The 24010-nt window shown below is 41.8% G+C and overlaps 1 protein-coding gene across 1 annotated transcript; it reads left to right on the top strand.

Annotated features, from left to right (window-relative positions):
- Positions 1-9973: 9973 nt before the first annotated feature.
- pde6b (phosphodiesterase 6B, cGMP-specific, rod, beta) lies at positions 9974-22584 on the top strand. The gene is made up of 22 exons (XM_063211129.1): positions 9974-10570; positions 11486-11635; positions 12422-12511; positions 12606-12746; positions 14122-14196; positions 14290-14354; positions 14460-14526; positions 14980-15027; positions 15685-15834; positions 16663-16806; positions 17217-17282; positions 17449-17595; positions 17905-18012; positions 18161-18270; positions 18603-18690; positions 18784-18884; positions 18992-19099; positions 19240-19303; positions 19720-19794; positions 20733-20816; positions 21925-22039; positions 22503-22584. The coding sequence occupies exons 1-22, from the start codon at positions 9974-9976 to the stop codon at positions 22526-22528; spliced, it is 2619 nt and encodes an 872-aa protein (XP_063067199.1). The 3' UTR covers positions 22529-22584.
- The last annotated feature ends 1426 nt before the right edge of the window (positions 22585-24010 follow it).

Below are 24010 nucleotides of genomic sequence, written 5' to 3'. Positions count from 1 at the left end.
TCTGCACTTGTTGTTCTGTATATTTCCTGTGCACTTAGTATTTGCTAGTGATGGTGGCTATGATTATGTCCTCGACTGTAAGTCGCTTAGGTTATAAAGCGTCTGCCAAGCACAATGTAATGTAATGCTTGAAATAGGCCCAGAGCCTTGTGAGCGCCACAACACATGCACGGTCTTGTCCTCAGAAAACGCCTGTGTTATGTTTGAGGGGGGTGTGGGTACGGGTGGGGGGTGCAGTGTGGCGCGGTATAGGTCAGCCTGTGGCACAGGGGTTAAGAGTTAATAGAGAGGAAATAGCAAAAAGTGTGTGAGTGTTTTTGTGTGTTGTGTGTGTGTGTGTGTGTGTGTGTGTGTGTGTGTGTGTGTGTGTGTGTGTGTGTGTGTGTGTGTGTGTGTGTGTGTGTGTGTGTACTGGACACAGGCTATGGCTGTCTGGCTTTGTCTGGTGTTGGAACCCCTTCATCACTTAAACCCCAAGTGTGTGTGACGGTGACCCTGTGCTGGGCACGTGTGCCGTTCAGGCTCTCGGCCCTCTCCCTCCTTCCAACTCCAAATCCTAATCTACTGGGGGCCCCATGTGCTCAAGGCTTTTTGGCTAGCCTGGTTGCAGCCCGGGGCTGGCGGCAGCATTACAGACGCTGTGCTGTGCTGTCCAGACTCCAGACGAACAAAAGTGTCCCTGTTTTCCCCTGCTCTTACAGGAGTCTGGCGGCTCAGCTGATCCAAGGTGTTGAGCTGTTGCATAGTTCTTTGGAATGCTTGAGTAAAACTCTCTGCAAAACAAATCACCTAACATCAGCAAAAAAAAATCTGTCTGGGCAACATTTCAAGTAGAAACACATATGTTATGGAGATGTACAGGTATTTGATATTTTAATAGGAACTGTTGATGTAGGTAGTACATGGCCACCCCTAAAAGATGCACCCTATGACTCAATAGAATAAATTAAATAATCATACTACAGGTAGAGCTATGTGGCTGTACTATATACGTAGAACTGTTAACCAGCATCACTGGTCTTGTAAAATATGATCAGTTATAACTTGGTTAGGGCATCACATGTTATATATGGTGGATTCAGGTAAATTTGGCCGCTTTTTTGCATATATGTGAAGCTGAGATTAATTTACTGTAGGTCTACACCAGTGGTTCTCAAACTTTTTCAGCCGGGACCCCTTTTTGGATTTAAGAATATTTTGCAATATCCACCAACCATAGTCCTAGCCTAGCAATGGATTTATAGCAATATCAGCGGACAAACTATTGATGGAAAATCTAGCAATATTAATGGACAAAAATGGCCTCGAACATTAATATTCCTAGATCAGGGGTTCCCAACATTTTTCAACTTGGGGCCCACTCGAAATTGTCAAAAATGTTTGGGGCCCACCTCTGACCCAATTAAGAATAAAACTCAAATAAATCAACAGCAACAACACACCAAAATATGATGATTATTTTTGGAAAATGATTTCAAGGCCCACTTGGAATACCTTCAGGGCCCACCAGTGGGTCCCGGCCCATAGGTTGGGAACCACTGTGCTAGATTTTTCATTTATAGTTTGTCCGCTAATATTGCTAGAAGTTCACAGGACAGCAAATAAATCTATTAGCCACACAAGTGAATACTGGGGGTCAGCTCTATGTTCCCACCGCCCATTGGTCCCACAGCCCGTTGGTCCCACAGCTTATTCTTGATGCTCTATGTTCCCACATTTTTAAGAAATTATTAAAATATAGGCCCTATGTTCCACAACTCCATGTTCCCACATTTCCTAGTAAACTATGAGAACATGACTTTCTCCCCGCTATGGGACATAGGGCCTAAATTTGAATAAATTCGTAGAAATGTGGGAACATGGGCCAGCTGGTATAAACTGTGGGACCAATGGGCCAAAAAAATAATGTTAAAAGTCTTTTTATGCTATGTTCCTTTTATATGCCTCCCCCCTTTCAGTACCTCCATGATGCCCTTAGGGGTCTCAAGTCCTGCTGTTTTGCAACCACCGGTGAACACATACCGACATAATGTACATGGGTGGTTGACGTTTAAGGCCGTAACACACTTAAAGGAGGAAACATATTCCAATTCCTGAAAAAATGGGTGGAAAATTTGAAAAAAAAATGTCAGTGGTCCGTGGAATTTCGCCTATTTTTTTCTTTATAAATGATTCAAAATGTTGTTGGTTTATTTTATAGCTGTATATATTCCAGGTTGTATTTGACATTTGACATATAAACCTTTCCATAAATCTGAACAAAAATGTTTCTTCTCATCTAAGACTAATATGAAACATGATGTACCACATCTTCTTTCATTTACATTTGTTTTCAAGAGGAAAAATATCAATTTTGTAGGATTTTAACTAATGTTATGTAAAAACAAGGCGTCATGTCAACCACCCACATGCTAAATGCTATGCAGGGCTGGTGCTAGGCATAGGCAGACAAGACAGTTGACTTCATCAGTAACACCTTAAGCCTTATACATTGACAATGATTTTTCATGGGCACTCAGTATGTAGGTAGTAGATCAGCTGTGCTCGACGTACGATGAACACCAATGTACGGCCAAAAATACTGAATCAGAGCAAGATATCGCAAAACACGCCCACTCAATGCAAACGCGTGTGCTCAAGTTGGGTCTCCTAAGGGGGCGTTGTCCCCTACTTCTTCTTCTCTTTTTGAGGTGTTTGTGCAAGACGTGCGTTACCGCCATCTACAGCGCTAAGGGGACTTCATTGATTCTTAACCTCAGGACTGCGAAGGCCGTAACCGAAGGTCTCCTAAAGGGGCGTTCACCCAACATAAAGTGGGTAGAGGGAAAGAAACAAAATGACGCTTCTTGTTAGATCCATTTTCTTTGGTACGGCTCTATGTTTACAGAGCCAATTTCTAAATGCAACAAAGAAAAGGGATTGCTCACTTGGGGTACCAAATTGACTAGAACCAGCCTTGATTGTTTAGGTCACAGCCTTCATCTTTAAATATATTCTATTGCTTGGGGTTCAAAACACAAGGTTCAGAGGGTAAAAAATCCTTGATGTAAAAGTACTACAACTCTTACATTCATTATTTAATTGCAACTGACCAGCTCAGGGTTAGTAAACAGGAGACAGATGTAATTAGTGAAGCAAGGTTTTGAAACCAGCTCGCTCCCCAGCGTACAAAAGTAAGTCCATATAGTGTCTTTCAAAAAAGAGATGTTCTGCCCCACCTTAGTTCAGCAATCATTATGGTGTAGTGGTGTAAAGTAAATTGTATCAATAAACTCAGAAGAGCTGTTTGCAATCATTGTGCGGTATCTCACGCTCTAAGCAAACATTAATTTTAACTATGACTGTAGGGGTCAAAAAGTAGGACTGCCATTCTAAGTGGGAAGCTTGATTGTTCTGTCAAATTGGCCTGCTTCATCGAAATAAGCCTGGTGGCCTGCTGGAACAGATACACTATTGTGTCAAAATGGGCTGCTGTACTGTGGATATGGTCATCGCCATTTTTGTTTGCTATTGAAGTTGATAATTTCAGACGAGTAGCAATCTAAGTGTGTGTGCGTGTGCGTGTGTGCGTGTGCGTGTGTGTGTGTGTGTGTGTGTGTGTGTGTGTGTGTGTGTGTGTGTGTGTGTGTGTGTATCTGCAAGCACATGCACACGCACATCCACAAACACACACATGCGCACACACACACACGCGCGCGCGCACACACACACACACACACACACACACACACACACACACACACACACACACACACACACACACACACACACACACAGAAAACTTTAAAAACAGTGTGTGTGTGTGTGTGTGTGTGTGTGTGTGTGTGTGTGTGTGTGTGTGTGTGTGTGTGTGTGTGTGTGTGTGTGTGTGTGTGTGTTACCATCAAAGCCCGCCCCTAGGTCCTCCCAACAAAGTATAAGCTGGCCACCTGGTACCCCAATAACCACGACCCACACTGTATCCTTCACTGCTCCACTAGGGAAAATGAAACATTGGCACACATCCTTAATGACAGGGGACTGTCATACAAGGGACTGTATATTGCGAGACATGAGCGACTGGTAGACCTGATCTCTGACAGCATTCTCTGACATTTTTGATGAAAATATAGATATGCATAAACACAGTGCTCTGCAGATAAGCTGGTTTTCTACAGAAAGTCATGGGGATCATGTTCGACTAGATGATCTCCCAAATACTCCAGATATCACCATTATCGGTGAAACAAATAGAACAGTGACCCTTGTTGAAATAGGTTGTTCTTTTGATTTATGTATGGACACTTGTTTTAATGTCAAAACGCTGAAGTACTAGCCACTTATCGAATCAATTATGAGCCTGGGATATAATTGCAAATTAGTCGTCCTTGTGTTCGGGAGCCTTGGACACATATGCCTCTTTTCCACTGTCGGTTTTCTGGTAGGCCTACATCTCGATACATCGCCTACTCGAAAAGCAAAAAGTGACGGCCGAGTCGCGTAGTCGAGCTGTAGGCCTACCAGAAAACTGTCAGTGGAAAAAAGGCATAAAAAATACATAAATTATGCATTTGAGGCTTGCAACTCACAAGCACAACAAAATACCTCCTCTTAATGTATGTTCTCTACAAGTCTTCTGTTGTCCAGTCTTGCACTTTAAATGTCTGTATGAGCAATGTCTATGTCCATACTGTCTTATGTCCATGTATGAGTACTGTCTATGTCTATACTGTCTATGTCCTTACCTAGATTAGTCTATGTCTGCATGGGAGAGCAAGAAACGCAATTTCAAATTCTTTGTATGACCAGTGCATGTAAAGAAATTGACAATAAAACTTGACTTGACTTGACTTGACAACTGTGGATTATGCAAAAAGAGTGCAGAGACTGGCCAAATTCTAGGGAGCTTGTCCATTTGGAGACGGAGATGTCACATCTATCCATAGAGATTAATGGACTTATTACTCAGATATCACCATACTTGCTAATCTGCAGAATATTTCCATTAATATTCAGATCTGTAACCCTTCCCTTTGTGGCGATCCAAATAAAAGTACTAAACTGTGTGTGTACGCGTGCGCCAGGGATGGAAATAAGCACCCATCCACCTGCCTATGACGGGTGAATTTGACGTTTGGCGGGTGAAATATGTGTGAAATTTTTCTACAGGCGTAGGGGTTAATGCTGAATTATACACAGAATCCAACATCAAAGATTTAAGCAAATTGGTAATAAAAGAGTTATTGTCATCACAATAGCTGAATTAATGACCTCTGAAACAAAAATTGATCAGAAAATGGCAAAAAACTTGGCATTACAATGTTTGGAACGGTTGAATATGAACTGGTAAAAATGGTGCCTGGTAAAAATTGTGAGTGACTGGTAGATGTTAGAATCTAGCTGCCACAGTGACTGGTGGGGATTTTTTTAAGTTCCACCCCTGGTGTGCACGTGTGTTCTGAGAGCAATGCGTTAAAAAGATTCTATAAATCTATCATACGCCAACAGTGCTTTGAAAAATGCAAAAGTTTATGGTTGCAGATCAAGAGCATGAAAAATGCGTCTCTGCTATGTCGAGCCACCAAGGTCACGCCCTCCTCTCTTGTGTAACTTTGTGTTTTATGGCTCGATTGGTGTTCTGTTGAAATGGGCTGCTTCATCAAAATAAGCCTGTTGACCTGCTGGAGCCGATATTGTGTCAAAATAGGCTGCAACTGTACTGTGGATATGGACGTCCATTGCCATTTTTTTGCTCTTTAAGTTGATAATTTCAGATGAGTAGCAATGTAAGTCTTTGTCTGTGTATACAGTATCTGTCTATCAAAATAAGCTTGGAGGCATACTGGAAGTGGTATTGTGTCAAAATGACCTGCTTCATCAAAATGAGCTTGCAGCAGCCCGTTAACATTGTCCTAACCCAGGGGTGAGGAAACTTTTTCATTCGAGGGACCACTTCAAATTCCTCCAAGGGCCGTGAAAGTCCTCGGAGGGCCATACTATGAACACAAACCAGGATTTCCCCCTGCACTTTAGGCCTATGTTGAAGGCAGCCACCTTTAAAACAGACCCCACTTTCTCTAGGTCCCCTGAATTTAACATAATGTATTGCAAATGTAATTTCCAAGATTCCTTTACACAATATTTCATGTGAAGCTGCATAACATTAAAATGATATCGGAGGCCAGATAAAACGGCCTCCCTTGGCCCTGCCGTGGCCATCCCGGGTTCGATTCCCGGCCCGGGTCCTTTGCAGACCCCTCCCCGACTCTCTCCCAATTCGCTTCCTGCACACCTCTCACACTGTCCTAACAAATAAAGTCGAAAAAGACCAAAAAAATCCTCTTTAAAATGGCCTCCCTTGAGACATATGTTCCCCACCCCTGCCCTAACCCAGACTCTAACCGCCTGGCCTAGGAGGGGTTTCTGGCTCTGCTGGGGAGCCATGTGGAGCCATGTGGAGCTCTGCTGGGTAGCCATGTCTCCTAACTCAGGGGTTCCCAAACTTTTCCATGACAAGGCCCCCATATACAAGTAGATTCCAACCAAGGCCCCCCTGACATGAGCTTTCTGTGCACCCATTTTCACAACTCAATGAATTTGGTGCATTCCTAAACCCATTCAAGTAAGCTACTACAGAAAGCACAATACAAATATAGACATTGAAAAGAAGAAAATTATTCCACTGGGATTGTTTAGCTTATTTTGGTCTATTTTAGCTACTTAAATTATTCAATATATTCAATTATTAATTTTATATCACTATTTTTCCTGCCAACTTGCCGCGGCCCCCCTGGCATACCTTCGCGTCCCCCACTTTGAAAACCACTGTCCTAACTAACACGCTTAGAACAGTTTCTCCCACCCGCTGCTATACTGCATTTTATTCTGTGGTGTGCTGCCACCCTGTGGCGATTTGAAGCATTCAAATCAGTGAAACGTTTGAAAGTCTTTGAAACAGCAGTGTGATGATTACCTTTTCAAAACTATGACAACATCTGCAACAGCTACAGCAAGTACAGTAATATGACATATGACATGTGGTATTGTACTGTGTCATAACATAGTATGGACATTTAACTTGGACAACTTTCACAGATTTTTATTTGTATTTTTACTCAGGATTAACATGTCATTCAAGCACTAAATCTAGTGTGGAAGCTTTTGTCTTTATAGGTGCCTATTCTAATCACCTCATCTCAAAACAGCATCCATTCCATATAGTTTTTTTTTTTTTTTACAATATCCATTTCTTTTTTCATGTATGGTAAGGATTAATGATGATGTATAATGTCATCCATGCATCATCCACTTAGTAAAAAACGTAGTGTTAATTCAACACTATCACCAGAGACTAGTACCAATTGTTGCAAGTCAGAGGCATGCTGAGTCCCTTTGGAGAAATGTGAAAAAAATGTGTCCTGGTGTGTGCTCTTTGGTTCAAGGTACTTGAAAAAATCTTCATCAAGGCATGAAGTATTAAAAAGTAGTTAAAAAGTTTTTTTTCTTTTCAACTATCTTTGGACTTGTACTCTTGGCCCAAATACTAATCTAGAAAATATTAAATTGACTCTGTGCATGTTGAATAAACACGGCAGAATGTATTGTACTACAGATACAGTATCGTCCAAGTCGGTCACTTGCGCTACTTTCTTTCAGAACACTTAACGCTCCTGCTCTGTCCTCATATGCCAGGGATGGGGAACCCCCCGACATATATTTCATGTTAAGTTGCATAACATTGAAATTGACATATTTTGTAAAAGAATCTTAGAAATTACATTTGCAATACAATTATGTTATATTCAGGGGACCTAGAGAAGGTAGGGTCTGTTTTAAGGGTGGCTGCCTTCAATAAAGGCCTAAAGTGCAGGGGGAAATCCTGGTTTATGTTCATAGTACGGCCCTCGGAGGACTTTTACGGCCCTTGGAGGAATTTGAAGCAGCCCCTCAAATGAAAAAAGGTTCCCCTCCCCTGTCATATGCCATGTTTTCAAAACCAAGTCTGTCCCTCTACACATTGGAGTTCTTTCATCGAGCTATTAATATGCAGATTATCTTTCTGACCTTTTCCATAAGATGGATAGAGCCCTGTATATAGACATGCTCCACTGCAGAGGATTAATGCATGTTGTAATGGGCCTGGCGGTGCTTCCTGGGGATGCCACTGATTCATTTCTTCATTCAGAGATTGATTTATGGATGATGTCACAGTGGACATAAAACTACAAATAGGCATGTGCATGGTTAATCTCAGGGAGGCACTTTAACTTAGACTTAGACTTAGACTTAGACTTGAACTTTATTTATCCCTGAGGGGAAATCTGTGTCCCATGTTGCTCTGTAGATAAAAAAATATTAAAAAAAAGAGAAATAAAAAAGGAAAAAAAAATAAAGATAGGTGATCGCTATGCAGAAAAGTCTGTCAGCTGTATGACTCTTGGGACAAATGATTTCCCCAGTCTGTTGGTTCTGCCTGTAAGTGCCCTCAGCCTCCAACTGAGCAGGCTCTTCTGTTGGGTAATGGTGTTGTATAGTGGGTGTTCCTCATTGTCCAAGGTAGTGAGCAGTTTGTTTGGAGATCTTAAGGGCATTGTTATTATTGACAATCATGTATGGTAGTGTGTCTTCCTACTAGTAATGAAGTATTTCAAATAATAAGGCCAGTTTCCATAGACAACCAGGAAAAGGAGACTGTGGCCAAACCACTTGGATAATACCTTTCAAATACCGTACATCTACAGTATTTTAACACTATTTCAGGTCCTCAAAGTCTTTCGTTAACATTTAAGAACATCTAGGGGTATTCAATTAAAAGTCACTGAGGGGCAGTCTTTCAAATTCCTTCCAGTAAAGGGGCCGGGCATAGAATCTGCAAAACTTTGAGCAGCGCGGTGGCCGAGGTTAGGGTGTGAAACATGCGGATAGCTTTCCAGACAGATATGCGGATAGCTTTCTAGACAGAACAAATATTCGCTTCTCTATTTCTCACTCTCACGTGAATGCATAGGACACCGATATCCCCAACCTGAAGTGTTAATGATTGCAAATTGTGCATGGCCACAGATAGCACACATACGTGTATTTGTTTTAATTTTGTTCAGACCTTGTAGGGGGCCATAACCTTGCCATCCAGTTCAAGGGCCGCATCTGGCCCCAGGGCCTCCATTTGAATAGCCCTGATCTAAACTTAATTTTTAGTTGTCTTAAAATATTTGTTTGAAAATAAGTACAGTATACATACATACAGTATACAGTATTCGAATGTGCGTGTGGCCGTCTGTCTGTCTCTCTGTCTGTCTGTGAGGAGCGGTGGCCTGAGAGGAGAACTTGGGTGCTGAGATAATCAGATAGTGACATGCTTAAATAGGGCTTAGGATAGAGCAGTGTGTTTTAATAAGGACATAAAGAGCTTGTGTACGAAAGCCACAGCAGAGGCAGACACTGGGAGGCAGACACCTAGTTTGGCACTGTCCTTAGTACTCTCTCACTCACTCTGGCCTTACTAATAAACGTGTCCCTTGTTTTGCTTTTACTTATAGTTTTCTGTTTATTCCTTTTCACACCATCCTGCGTTGGTCGTTGTTTTTGTTGCGAGAGAGGGAGTCAGTGGAGAGGGCAGAGCAGAGGGGGTGGACGTGATGGTTTACTAGAGTGACGCACCCCAGCTTGGAAGGAGTAGGTCAGCTGACCTTTTTTTGCATGAGCAGATCCTGCTTCACCTTCAACGCTATTAGGAAGACACCTTGCTGATGACAGGTGGATTGGGCTCAGGTCTCCCCTGTGGCCGCCTTTGAGTCTACCATCCACAGGGCACACTTTTCTTTCTCCTCCTCTTTTGAGGAGCCCCAAGGAACCTACAGGTGGGACATTTTCAGACTTTTTTTCTCTCTTTTTTGTCTTTTCCTGACCACCATCATCATCATCTCCTTGAGATCTTCAGGAGAACTGTTGTGTCATTTCTGGGATTGGGGGGGCAGAAGATTCGAGCGCCAAGATGAGCGAGGCGGGTGCCACCGAGGCAGGGGCCACCGAGGCGGGTGCCACCGAGGCGGACGTCCAGGCGGAGGTCCAGGAGGAGGTCCAGGAGGAGGTCCAGGAGGACACCCTGACGGAGGCCGAGAAGGAGGCCCAGAGGGAGATCCAGAAGTTCCTGGACGAGAACCCAGCTTTCGTCTCCACCTACTTCAACAAGAAGTTCAGTGCGGGGGCCCTGGCCGCGGCCATGAAAGTGGACGAGTCCGAAGTGGACGTGACCACGTTTGAGCAGATGAGCCAGGTGGAGGAAGGGGCCATCCTGTTTGAAGTCATCAAGGACATGCAGGAGAACGTCAGCATGGAGATGGTGGTCTTCAAGATCCTCAAGAGGATCTGCGCCCTCATCCACGCCGACCGTTGCAGCCTGTTCATGTACCGGCAGCGCAACGACGTCGCCGAGCTGGCCACCCGACTCTTCGACGTGCAACCCGGTTCGAACATCAACGACTGCCTCATCCCGCCTGACTCGGAGATTGTCTATCCCCTCGACATGGGAATAGTGGGCAGTGTAGCACAGACCAAGGCGACTGTCAATGTCAAAGATGTGACAACAGAGGTGAGGTATTTTAAGTCATCCTCTCAATGCAAGGCCAGTTTACAAGGCAAAATGGTTTTGATGTGATCTAACTCCTTGCTTATTGTAGATATCCAGTTTTAGGGGTTTTTATAATATGTGATGATGTAAAGCAGTAGATATTCATTAGCTATCTTAATTGAGAGTCGTCAGGAAAAGAAAAGAAATCGACTGTTCAATGTTGCATAAGGAACCCCAGTGCTGCATTCCACAAATCCTGTTGATATAATCCCATTTACATATGTCCCATTGCCCTTTTGAGATCCAGGATTATTTTACCCGCTGTTGACCCAGTCCTCAATAGCTAATGATGAACACATATGAAAGGACTATATTCATTTGTAAATTATACTCACGTTCTGTAAACACTGTAAAAAAATCAATAAATCAATGTAAATTTTTCCAAGATGTTATCGTTAAGTGTATAAAAGTATAAAAGAATAACGAGCAGCAGGGATGCATAAATAAACCCTACGGATCACAGAGGAATCCTTTTACTTTTAACCAAAAACTGATTTGTCCATGGCGACATCTTACATCTAGTATGTGGTCTTTTGACCTTTCCGATCATCCTTTAACCAGAAACCATTGTATACTACCTGTCATGAGTCAATCAGCTAACTCTTTCTTACATGTTAAAAGCTGTCTCCGATCTTGTTTGTATACTACACAGTAAAAAAAAGGGGTGTCACTATTTCAGAGTAAATGTATAAAAATTCAAAAGAATTTGGGGAGTCAGGCGTCAGTGTAAAATTCTGCAGGACCCTGTTGTAAATATCAATTCTTCATCTCTTAATATTTACACAATATTGAGTAGAAGTACGCAACTCTGAAAGTACATTTCAACTCTGTAAGAGTTATATTAACACTGGTGTGTTTTTTTTACTGTGTATGCAGAATAGCTTCAGTAACTTTGTGGACGAGTTGACTGGATACACGACCCGCAATATCCTAGCCACCCCGATCATGAACGGCAATGATGTGGTGGCCGTCGTTATGGCGCTCAACAAAACTTCAGGACCACACTTCACAGATAAGGACCAGGACGTAAGTCTGCTCCTGCAGCACCTACTCAGAGGTGTCAAAAACCTAGCCCAAGGTCTCATGTACAAAGCTTGCTCATGCGCAAAAAAGAGCTACATACGTAACTTTTCATGCACAAGACTGACTTCAAAAAATTGCAAATGCACTGACTTTCTTGTGAAATCGGATGTACCATGACAGTGTGTGTGAAAACCTGTTTGCATAATCCATCTTTTCACATTTTCAGTAGGAAATCCATGCAAGTGCTACTACACAAGGCCCTTGGTTTTTCCATCCCCTCGCACTAATTTCATGGTTCAGAAGTAAAAAGCAAACCACAGTTTCCTTCCAACACAGGCCACCTCACTGAGTAACTGGTCTACCTGTCTTCAGTACCTGCTCATAGGATCAACTGACTCAAAGCTGGTTGGACCAAATCTGTGGCAGAGTTTTCCACTTTCTGAACTTGACAGCTCTACCTCTCTCAACTAGATCTTTGGCGCTATCTTCTCCCCTTACGATGTCTTTATTGGACATGCACTTAATCTGCAACATCATCATTGGAATTTAGAGATGATGTGCATTGCATGAAACTCTTTAGTTCTTAGTTCATGTGATATTAAGACACGCAGTAAAAGAATACAGTGTTAATCCAACACATAGAAAGTACTCTAGAACCCAACACAATGTAGATGTTAAATCAACTATCGAATTGCTGAAATATCACTGCATTCTTTTACTGTGCAGTTAGTCATTGAGTCATATACTGTAGCCTACGTACTTTAACCATGTTTTCCTGTTTTTTTCCAGCTTTTTGTAAAGTATCTGAAAGTTGCCGCCTTGAACTTGAGGATTTTCCATCTCAGCTACCTTCACGGTGTTGAGACAAGGAAAGGACAGGTGAGTTTGTACGTTCAGCAGTATTGTGTTTGAGTGTGATACTAGCAGGTTTGCACAAGTTACAGAGGTTCTTGTTACTTTCTCTCTGCAACAGCTCCTGCTATGGTCAGCCAACAAGGTGTTTGAAGAGCTCACAGATATCGAACGACAGTTTCACAAGGCCCTATATACAGTGCGAGCATACCTGAATTGCGACAGATACTCAGTTGGACTGCTGGACATGACTAAAGAAAAGGTACAGTACATTTTGCAGTAATCACAGTCGGTTTGAAGACGGTTATTCATCACTGGAGAACATGAACAAAAATTGTGCAGTCATTGTTCTGCAGAACATATACATGTTATTCATGTGGAGATCCACTATCCAGTGTTCAGAAATTAAAAATCCTGGCATATATTTCCTAATAATACAGGTGATTTCACTGAATAGCTGATCCACCTGATTTGAGTTACTGAGAGCTGTAGAGAAAACAGAGATGGGAAATTCTTTGATCTCTGGTCACGATGGTTACGCTAGCCTCAAAGGGTCCAAGTGAACTAATGTTGCTAGCTGCTACGCTTTTCCCTGATTGCTCCAGATTTGATCATGATACTCTCCTGGACACAGAATGAAGGCTACCATTGCATACAAGCAAAAAGGTTGATGGTGTTTGAAATGTCCATTTTTTTTTGTCAGACAGAGGTGGCAAACCCAAAGTAAACCCGCCATCTTTGCCATAAGTTTGCATTAGCATGGCTAGGTTACGTGTAGGCCCTACTAATCCTACAAAATTGACTGTTCTGATATTGTCTTGGAACAACTTAGGTCAAGTTATTACACTGCCCATCAAAATCTGGTGCTTTTAAAATGAGCGAAAATAGTTATTATATCAAGTCCTCTATGATACTCTATGGAAACAAGCGATTGGGAACCTTGTGAAGGCTGCATAAAACCAGGAGTTCGGCCTTGTTTGATCATATATTGACATATTGATTTTGCTACCATTTTTCAGTGGGACTCTACAATCCCAATCTACTGTTTCAGTAGTCTCGTTCTCACCGGCTGTGCGTGTGTATAGCTCCGGAGCCCCCTGGTGGAGCGGAGCTAGCTACACACACTACCGTCTGGTAGCGCTGCCATTAACATGCTCTTCTCGAGTAGAAAATAAACAGAGCATTAATTGCTTAAATATCAACAGCAAGCTCGCATTGATGAGACACAGGACAGATGATAGACTATATTGACTCTTAAGAGATGAACAGAAAACGTTTTTGGAGGAATTTGTTGGTGGTGAGTTGCAATAAATGCACCATATATTTTCTGACTCAAGAAGAGCATGTTAACGGCAGTGCTTCCAGACGGTAGATTGTGTACACGCACATTCTGTCGGCGAGAACCAGGCTACTGTTTCAGAGCTGTTTGAAACAAATGTGTGGCAGGGTTTTTATTCTCTGTTCATACGGTATTTCAAGACGAAATGTGGTAGCGTAAGACACAGGCATTCAATTTAATTTTTTTTCCACTTAGCAAATGTTGTAATTGATAACATAGAAGAACAGAAAAGATGCTGTTTAATCATGTGATGAAGTGCAAACTAATTCAAGCCATCTCATTCTGTTTCCTTCAAAAGGAGTTCTTTGATGTCTGGCCAGTACTGATGGGGGAGCAGGCGCCATATTCTGGACCAGTCACCCCAGATGGAAGGGTAAGAAATGCAGACAGCCCCAAATACATTTAACATTCGCTGTTGCAGTATTTGTCTTTTAAACATGTCTTATTTACTGTAAATACATTTTAGGAAATCATCTTCCACAAAATCATTGACTATATACTGCACGGGAAAGAAGACATCAAAGTCATACCGTAAGTTCACAATGATGAAAACAGGCTCAATATTTCTCTTATTTATGTAACAGGGTAGTTGTTGGAGCACAGTTTCTAATGCCCTTCAGTTGATGTGTCCTACAGGACTCCCCCTGCTGATCATTGGGCTCTTGCAAGTGGAATGCCGACTTACGTTGCAGAAACTGGATTGGTATGTGACAGCTTTGAATCCCCTTTTCGCTAACACTCTAGAATAACTACCTATTCACAGCTGTATAAACACTTTATTAACATTTAATAATAATTAACACTTAACAATGCATTTGCAAATGTTTGTAAATGACTAATAACCAAACTACGACTGCACAGTGGAGTGGGAATCCACTTCTACTATGAGTTTTATGTGGTTTCATGCCTTCTTGTCTTTGGAGGAGAAACTTCCTGGACTGATGCGACTGCGCTGTGTCTGTTGTGTAAACATAGCATTTCATTTATAAACATTTGTAAACATTTTGTTGATAATTAGTTCATTATTTACTAAGTGTTTATAAAGCTGTGCATAGGTAGTTATTCTAAAGTGTTACCACTTTTTCTTCTTATCACTGATTGCCATTGCCAGGTATTGCTCGTATTGCAGAATGTTAATGATATGCTTTCATTTCAGATTTGCAACCTCCTGAACGCTCCAACCGAGGAGATGTTTAAGTTCCAGGTAAGCATCTATCTCGCGTAGACAGGTCCACAAATTTGCAAAGATGCAGACTTCTCTAGATGTTAAGGTTTGGAGAGGTTTTACCACTGCAGAAACATTAATTGGCAAAGAAACAAAACAAAATCACATTCAAAACAGAATGTGACCCTGTCACGCAGATGGGATCATCATTGAACCGACTCACTGTTGAGAGAAAAAGCTTAACAGCATCATTGCTATGACATTTCCAAGAGTCTTAAGTAATAGATTAAGACATGGTCATTACAATTTCATTGAGAACACAGTTATAACAGAGCCTCTGCATGAATGGGTTCAACCAGTCCACACTTATATTCAGGGGATTCCCAGAGTACCAGCAAATTAAAAGGATGTATTGAGAATTGAGACGACTGGAAGCAACGATGGAAGGCTCGTCTGAGGACGAGAGAGATTCCAACCTTCTCCTTTTCTTTTTTTTATTAAGTTTTTTTTGTCTTTTTCGACTTTATTTGATAGGACAGTGTGAGGGGTGGACAGGAAGCGAATTGGTAGAGAAACGAGGAGGGGTCTGCAAAGGACCCGGGCCGGGAATCCATCCCGGGTCAGCCACATGGCAGGCGAGTGCCCTACCGGTTGGCCACGGCAGGGCATTACCTTCTCCTTTTCTTATCTTTCCAGTCAGAGCCGCTGGACAGCAGTGGCTGGACCATAAAGAATGTGCTTTCCGTACCAATCGTCAACAAGAATGACGACATTGTGGGCGTGGCCACATTCTACAACAGGAAGGATGGCAAGCCCTTTGATCAGCAGGATGAAGATCTTATTGAGGTAAAGCCCTCTCCGAAACTAACTCAGAGAAGCCAAAGATGGCAAAGGGGATCTTGTCAACTTGGCATCCATTAAATCTCCCCTTATTTGTCAGTCGTTGGTCTTGGAATGGAAAGGTTGAAGAGTTGAAAAGTTTCGAAGCTCATACCGTCCATGGTTGAAGTGCCTTTGACCAAGGCACCTAACATTACTCCAGTGATTGCAACTTTGTAATATAACTGGATGACACATTGGATGAAAGTGTCAGCTTGGGACAATCCCATTGTCATTGTGACACAGCACTCCACAGCATACAATGAAATTGCATTTATGCCTCACCTGGGCAAGGGGGCAGACCTTTGGGCGGCGCCCAAGAAGATACCATGTGGGAAGCTACCACCCAGAAGATACCGGTGGGAAGATACCATGCTCCGTGTACCTCAGACATGGAGTAATGAATACCTTGGCTAAAATGGTTAAAATGGTTAAAAGGGGGGCAGCAATGTGGACATTTCTAGTCATTGAGCTTGTGTTTTGTGTCTTGATGTTTATTTTATCATACATATGGTGTGTTTTGTTGTTGTAGTTGTTTCTTTAGTTTATATTTTTAACTATGTTTACTTGGCCTTGTAATATAATGTAGGCCTATTTGCAAATAGTGCACCCATTGTATTATTGTCACATTTTTGTATTATTATTAATCCTTTTTAATCTTAACACCAATTCCTGTCCAGGGACTACAGATGAAAATTACCTTTATGGCTATAATCTGGCTCAATTGTATGTTATGCACTGTCCCTGTCAAATAAACAAGAAATGAAATGAAATGAAACGTGTGCTCTTCTACAGGCTATGACACAGTTTCTTGGCTGGTCAGTGCTGAATCCAGACACCTATGACATTATGAACAAAATTGAGAACAGGAAAGGCATTGCAGAGGACATGGTAATGTACCACATCAGGTGCCGTGATGAGGAACTGCAAAAAATTTTGGTGAGCTTAATTACATTGTGCGATGAGATCATGAAGGTTGCTTATAGGCAGTGTTGCCAGATGTGTCTGATAAAATCCCACCTAAACGGTGCTCAAAAATCGCCTGGGGGCGCTAAATTCCGCCCAATTTCAACAAATTGTATTGATTTCTATGGGCATAAAACTGCAGAAAAACCTGCTAAATGGCCAATTTTTACCGTTTTTACCCACAGTCGGCTATCCCAAGCAGCCAACTGGGCGGGTAACTGGCCAATCTTGCAACATTGCTTATAGGAAATGCTTATACTCTGTTTATGTAATGTTGCTTCTACTTCAATGTCTGCATGGATATGAGTTGGCTTCATTCTCATTGTAGAGTTTTATACTGCATTGTACATGTGAATGATTGCAATCTATTCTATCTAATCTAGAAAACAAGACAGTATTTTGACAGAGAACCAGCAGACTGTGATGAGGATGAATTTCGTCAGATCCTGGTACTTACTGCAGATTTATTTTACCCCTTGTGTAGCATAGCATCCATACATTTACTATGCACATACATCATTTCAACGTCATTTCAAACGTGAATTGCCAATTCATAAATTATATCACATTTTTGGACCATCAGCTGATACATGTGGTTCTTCTGTGTTGCTGTAGAAAAAAGAGCTTCCAGGCGCACAGAAATTCCCGATCTACGAGTACACCTTCTCAGACTCTGTTTGCACAGAATTGGAACTGGTGAAGTGCGCAATTCAAATGTACTTTGAACTTGGGGTTGTCAAGAAGTTCCAGGTTCCACAGGAGGTATGTGTGTACCAGAAGTAGAAATGAAAGTAAATTATGTGAATAGCATTTATTGTTACTACATTAGGAATATACAGATATGGGTAAGGATACAGTTTTAAACTGACAGGCTTGTAAAACCAAAGGTCCACATACACCTGCATGTGATGTGAACGGTGAACTCAATCTATTTTCAATGGCAAGCGATTTCGCTCCCACCCCAAATATGTACTGATGATGACTGATTACTGAAGAAACAAGGAGAAGAAAATGTCCAGCACATTTAACACTATCTGAAGTGATGGTGTGATGTGGATATTGATCTGACAGGTTTTGGTGAGGTTCATTTACTCAATCAGCAAAGGCTACCGAAAGATGACCTACCACAACTGGCGCCATGGCTTCAATGTTGGGCAGGCGATGTTCACGATGTTAACGGTAAGCACTGTGTTCACTTCTACCACATACAGTACTTTTTTTTTTAAGTAAGTAAATAAAATAACTTAAACCATAGTGTAAACAGTTGCCAGAATCCTTGCTACTACACACGTTTCCATGGAGATTGATACTTTCTTTGCACCAACAGACAGGGTTGCTGAAGCGCTACTACACTGACCTGGAGGTGATGGCAATGCTCACTGCTGCCTTCATGCATGACATAGATCACAGGGGCACTAAAAACCTGTACCTACTCAAGTAAGTGTACCTGACACTCATTTTATCAACATCCACCGTAAAAATATCACACAATTTCATTTTCAGAGGGACAAATGAACATTTAAAATCGTATTCAGTCTAAAAAAAATAAGATCCATATAGAATGACTAGACCTGTCAATCATTTGGAGATGATTGTTTCATAATAGGTAAGTGTGTTCCACATGCTGTATGTATAGCTTTCTAATGTACAGCCATGCATCACTGCGTACTATAAAAAAACATTGACCAATGATTGCACATCTGAAATGTGTCCCATAATATGCAGTTGGATTACAGTGACTTTTCCTTTGTCTTTGGTTTGGTTTACAGAACTGCTAGTCCAGTCGCCAAACTTCACGGATCATTTTTTCTAGAGAGGCATCATTTGGAGATCGGCAAATTTCTGCTCGCAGATGAGGTAAAGTACACTCAGCGCTCACACAGACACATTGGCTGAGGTCCATAACCGAGTGCAATGTTAAGATGTCTCTCTCTTTCCTTGTCTTTGAAGACGCTGAACATTTTCCAAAACCTCAACAGAAGACAAAACGAGACCGTCTTGCATTGCATTGATGTTGCCGTCATTGCAACTGACTTGCTCTTGTATTTCAAGTAAGTTGCCTCCAAGTGAATTATATCCCTCGGACAAACAAAAAAGTAGTGGTATCTTGTTTACTAGGTAGCAACTCATCTGCATGCCCTGTGTGTCTCTGCGATAGGAATAGGGCAATGTTCACGAAGATTGTAGACACATCAAAGACATACGAAGATGAGAAAAAATGGACAGACTGGATGTCCCTTGAGACTACGAGAAAAGAAATTTTGCTGTAAGTCCGCCCAAAATGTTCAAAAGAAATAACTTACGTATATGTATTTATGTAACTAACTGACTAGATAACCAGTAACTACTACTATGGAAGCTACTATGAACTGAATACAAGCAGACTTTTGATTCATGCTTCTACAGGGCTATGATGATGACCGCCTGTGACTTGTCTACCCTCACTAAACCATGGGAAATTCAAAGCCAGGTGACAAAACTTGGGTGTTACCTTGGATGTTGTTACCTCGTATGCTGATATTACAGTAATTCATACAATTTAGAATTAAAGTGACAATGTTGTATGCATGTGAAAGAAGGAAATGGGACAGTCATTTCAGATGTAAAAATTTCAGTTGTATTTGAGACTCTGCGACTAAAATTGCCTCCCGTAAGCAAGGTTAGATTAGAGTAGAGTAGAGTATCATTTATTGATCCCAAGGGAAATGAAGGTGTCAAGTAGCATACAGTACATAAATACAGAAGAAGACACAAAGACATTACACACAACATTGTACATACATGTATAAGGTTGAGGGTATACTTAATCTCAGATTGGCATCACCCAATGCAAATTACACTTCGGCTGTTCTTGCTACTCACTCTCCTCTCTCTCGCCCTCACTAGGTGGCTCTGGACGTAGCAGAGGAATTCTGGGAGCAGGGCGACATGGAGAAGGCTGTTCTAGGGAAGCCACCCATTGTACGTATGAGTGCCTATGTACAAGTGAAGTCAAGTGTACTGTATTGTCAAAATTTTATGTTAGGGTTAGCGCAAGGGTTTAATCTAGGGTTAGCGTAAGTTTGACATTGTGTTTGACCAGTCTCCAATGTGCGGTTAAACTTATACAAATAAGACATTGACAATAATCATACACACACACACACACACACACACACACACACACACACACACACACACACACACACACACACACACACACACACACACACACACACACACACACACACACTGTGCAGTAAAAACTAACATACTGATACATGAATTTACAGTCTTTCTCTGAGACATTCACGCACGCACGCACGCACGCACGCACACGCATGCACGCACACGCACACGCACACGCACGACAACCAAAGAGCCTCATTTAATCAATCCAATGTCATATTATTTCATGTCATATGTTGTGTTATGTTATGTCATATGTTATGTTCTTCAAAGAGTTATGCTGTAAACAACAGGACTTCTGTGTTCCAAGAGGAACTCACATTTCGTACAACTAATCTCGGAAACTAGTTAGTAACACTTTAAAGGTTCACATATTAGCTACTTGTACGTGCCTGTCTTTAATATGTAAGTGTTTTTTTAAGACTCATGTTAAGCAAAGTCAATCATTTGTTAGATGTGTGTTCACAAATGTCTTGATTGTTGCCAATATAATCACATATAATCCTAATAAGGCCTAGTTGACCTTTAACCCCTGTCTTGGTGACTTAAGCAGGCAGAGGCAGTAATTATACACGTATTAGTGGCCAACATGTGAACCCTGAAAAACCCATAAAGTATTAACCGTAACTCTTTGGTGTGTGAGATGTCGGTTTGGGTTTTATTATTACATTCTTTTTTCAATGAGAATGTGAACTTCTTGACATTTCTGTTCCCTGTGCTTTCATCAACAGAACTTGATGGACAGGAACAAGGGCGGAGAGTTTGCCAAGCTCCAAGTTGGCTTCATTGACTTTGTTTGCACCTTCGTATTCAAGGTAGAGCACGTTAATCTTTTTTTTTTCCAAATATATTTTTGGTCTTCAAAAGAAAGTTTATGTCCATGATTCTTATTCTTACTCCATGTTTTTGTGGCCACTATATTTCTAATATTTCAACTTTTGGCAAAAGCAAGTTTAAAGAGGAAGACTGGATGATGTTGGTACAAATTCCTGATTAACCTCAGCAGATTTTTAATCACCTGCGCCACCCAGAGGCGGTGTGACCAGGTATTGCAATGACCCTGTCTGTCTCTTAAGCCCTATTCCGACGGGACTAGTTCTATGTATGGACATGGGGTAATGTGATTTTTATTTCAGGACGTCGGTAAAAGAAAATGCCGATTGATATATCTCAACAGAACAGAAAGTAGGAGGGGTTACTCATCACGCACCTGTGACTGCCCTTGTCGTCACGCGCGTGCCAACTCCACAATACATTATTGATTTTGAGCACATTATTGCGCATCCATGGAGGCTTTTGGTCCTGTGGAACAATTTTAATAATTGCCTGTTGGTTTACTAACCCATCAAAATCCATTCTAATGTGTCTGCATGTGTGTCCTTTCATTTGGAGAGAGCATTTGACCATGGCATGCTGTCTGATTTTGACAGCGAACACAGCTTGGAACAACTCCCTAAAATAAAACGGTTTACTGCAAGGCTGTAATGTTTGTAAGCCCGGAGAGATTGGATATATTGTGCGTTTCGTGCACTTAACCAGACATTTTGACATGGGGTCGCATTCGGACGGGATTAGTATTACAGAGGGTAATGTCCCCGGACGGTTTCACAGGAGGTAAAACTCGCCGTAAAGTTTACCGACATACTCAGCTATGTTTACATGACATGGCGCGTTCGAACGGGACTAAATATCCCGGTCATTATTACTTCACCCCAGGTCCCCACATTAAACTAGTCCCATCGGAATAGGGCTTTAGTTTGTTTGCCTGTTTGTCTGCTGTGTCCGCCTACAGTGTTTTCAATGGCCTGCGGGTGGTGCCAAACGCACAACATCAGCATGTGCATCTAGCACTGAACATCACCCCCCCACCCCCCCCCTTAATCCAGTGTTATTTTGTGGTCCTTTCGCTTTTACTCTGTCCAGGAGTTTGCCCGTTTCCATCCGACCACCACTCCGATGTACGACGGCCTCCTCAGTAACAGGAAGGAGTGGAAAACCAGGGCGGATGAGTACGACGCCAAAGTGAGGAATGGACCTGGTAAGTCAAAGCCAACTTCATTGTCAGTGTCTGTTTATACATGTACTACACATACACTGTCATTTGTGCATTTGAATTACTTGCTGTGTATTTGACATCACGACATGTCGGATCAGGTATTAAAGCAACAGTGCACCCTTCCATCTCCCTTAAGGTCGGAAATAGACACATTTCCAGAAAGGGGGGACTGTTCCTTTAACAGCAGTAATAATGCAGCAATGTATAGTTATTCAGAGCACAAGGACGTTTTTATGTGTGTCTGTAGCCAGTCATCTCAGTACTGCTCTCACATGGTATATGCATTCACTTTTCTGTGTTCTTCAAAATATCCAGCACAAAATGAATTGTGAATGAAAATGTGATGTGATGTGAAAATATTCTTTTTGCCACCTGTATGTAACATAGGCCTATGTTCATTTCATCTGTTTCTTATCTACATTTGTTTTGTTTTTTTCGTACACAGGATCCTCGTCATGCTCAATATGTTAAAATTGTCAAACTACACATGTAGTTTTCTACAAATAGAGATCCACTACATTTCCCCCCCCCCACCACCACCACCACCACCTTTTATAAGGAGAGACGTCAAGGAGCACCACATATACGTACTGTAGGTGATGCAATTAAAGATTGCCAATCGACTGAGAAGCCAAGTGAATTAAGTTAGTCCAACATGGATCAATTGAGGGGAAATGCAGTCATTAGTTTTGAAGAAAGATGGACATGGTCTTACAGTCTTATGACATTAGATGTGAGATCTGTTTATTTGTTTACCATGGAATTGGCAGACGGTTGGTTGTTTTATCTGACATTAATGTCAGAAGCATAACGTTGATAGTGTACTGGTTGATGAAATCAATCTTCACAAAGGTTGATGTGGTCATATTGGTGCATTTTGCTCTCATATTTTTCAATCGGTTGAAATGATGTGACTGTGATTCTCCACCAGTTATCAAATGACCACTAGGTTAAGGGATCTTGTCCTGGGATGGCTCTCCAATGACTAAGAGGACACGACTTGTATTATTTCCATTCCAGATTTATGTTGAATATACTGTAGATAGTGACCAGTGATAGGCAACCTGGGTTTCGAAGCGGCAAACCCACAAGTGCATACCTCCTCCAAACCACCTGCTTTTCCTGTGTCTGTGTAGTTAGGTAAGCAGTGATGTCACTGAACAACTCTGTCACATGGCTATGGAGTTATCAGCTGTGCGTCTCGAACAAACATATATGCACTACTGGAATACAGGTCCTAAAGACGGGTTGCCGATCACCAATAGTGACTTGCAAGGAGATGCAGACTGTCCAGTCTGATATGGTGTGTAGAACCGCCAAGCTGTGGCAGGACTGTGCTAGTCTGGAGACGGGTGTGTGGGTGTGCACTGTGCAGCATACGCAGTGGAAAGAGGAGGAATATTCCAAATATTGGTGGAACAGTGATGAAAATGAACACTGGCTCAAATACTAACTGTTCCACTTTTATGGTGTACAGTAGTGTCTCTGAACGGGAGCTCCATGATCCCCCAGAGGGCGTTGAGAAGGAGACAGCTAAGAGCGGGGCACTCAGTTTTAAATTGGGGGTATTAGTCTATTTATTTTTTAATACTAATGGGGGCATTGGCAGGCTTATGTTGAGGTCAAGGGGGTAATGGCAGGCATATTATGAGATGAAGGGTGAGTTTGTTGAAAAAGAAGGGGGCGTTTCTTCACTGGTATACAGTATACAGGATACCTGGGATGATGATTGATATATCTGGTAAATTATTGTAAACGACCAAACTAGGACTGTTAATTTGTTTAGTAGGTGTACAAGGTGAAAGCCAGTGGCCTTGATTTCACACACCTGGGGAGTTAGTACTGGTAGTCTTCTGGAACCAGCCTGACTCAAATGTTCACTGAATGTATGCCTCTTTATCTGGAAATACTGTAAAAAGTGATGCTAAACCAACTTGAACAACTGAGCTGCAT

Source organism: Engraulis encrasicolus, chromosome 11 (assembly GCF_034702125.1).
Source record: "Engraulis encrasicolus isolate BLACKSEA-1 chromosome 11, IST_EnEncr_1.0, whole genome shotgun sequence".
In the NCBI taxonomy this organism is placed as follows: domain Eukaryota; kingdom Metazoa; phylum Chordata; class Actinopteri; order Clupeiformes; family Engraulidae; genus Engraulis; species Engraulis encrasicolus.
The sequence above is the reverse complement of the archived record's forward strand: the minus strand, read 5'-3'. Positions and strand labels throughout refer to the sequence as shown.

What these genes read in the sequence shown, in the direction of transcription:
- pde6b (XM_063211129.1), top strand. Translation starts at nt 9,974, where the DNA reads ATGAGCGAGGCGGGTGCCACCGAGGCAGGGGCCACCGAGGCGGGTGCC. An exon ending in CAGTCACCCCAGATGGAAGG is followed by an intron (nt 14,197 to 14,289) that starts GTAAGAAATGCA and finishes AATACATTTTAG; the next exon opens with GAAATCATCTTCCACAAAAT. An exon ending in AGTTCCAGGTTCCACAGGAG is followed by an intron (nt 17,596 to 17,904) that starts GTATGTGTGTAC and finishes TTGATCTGACAG; the next exon opens with GTTTTGGTGAGGTTCATTTA.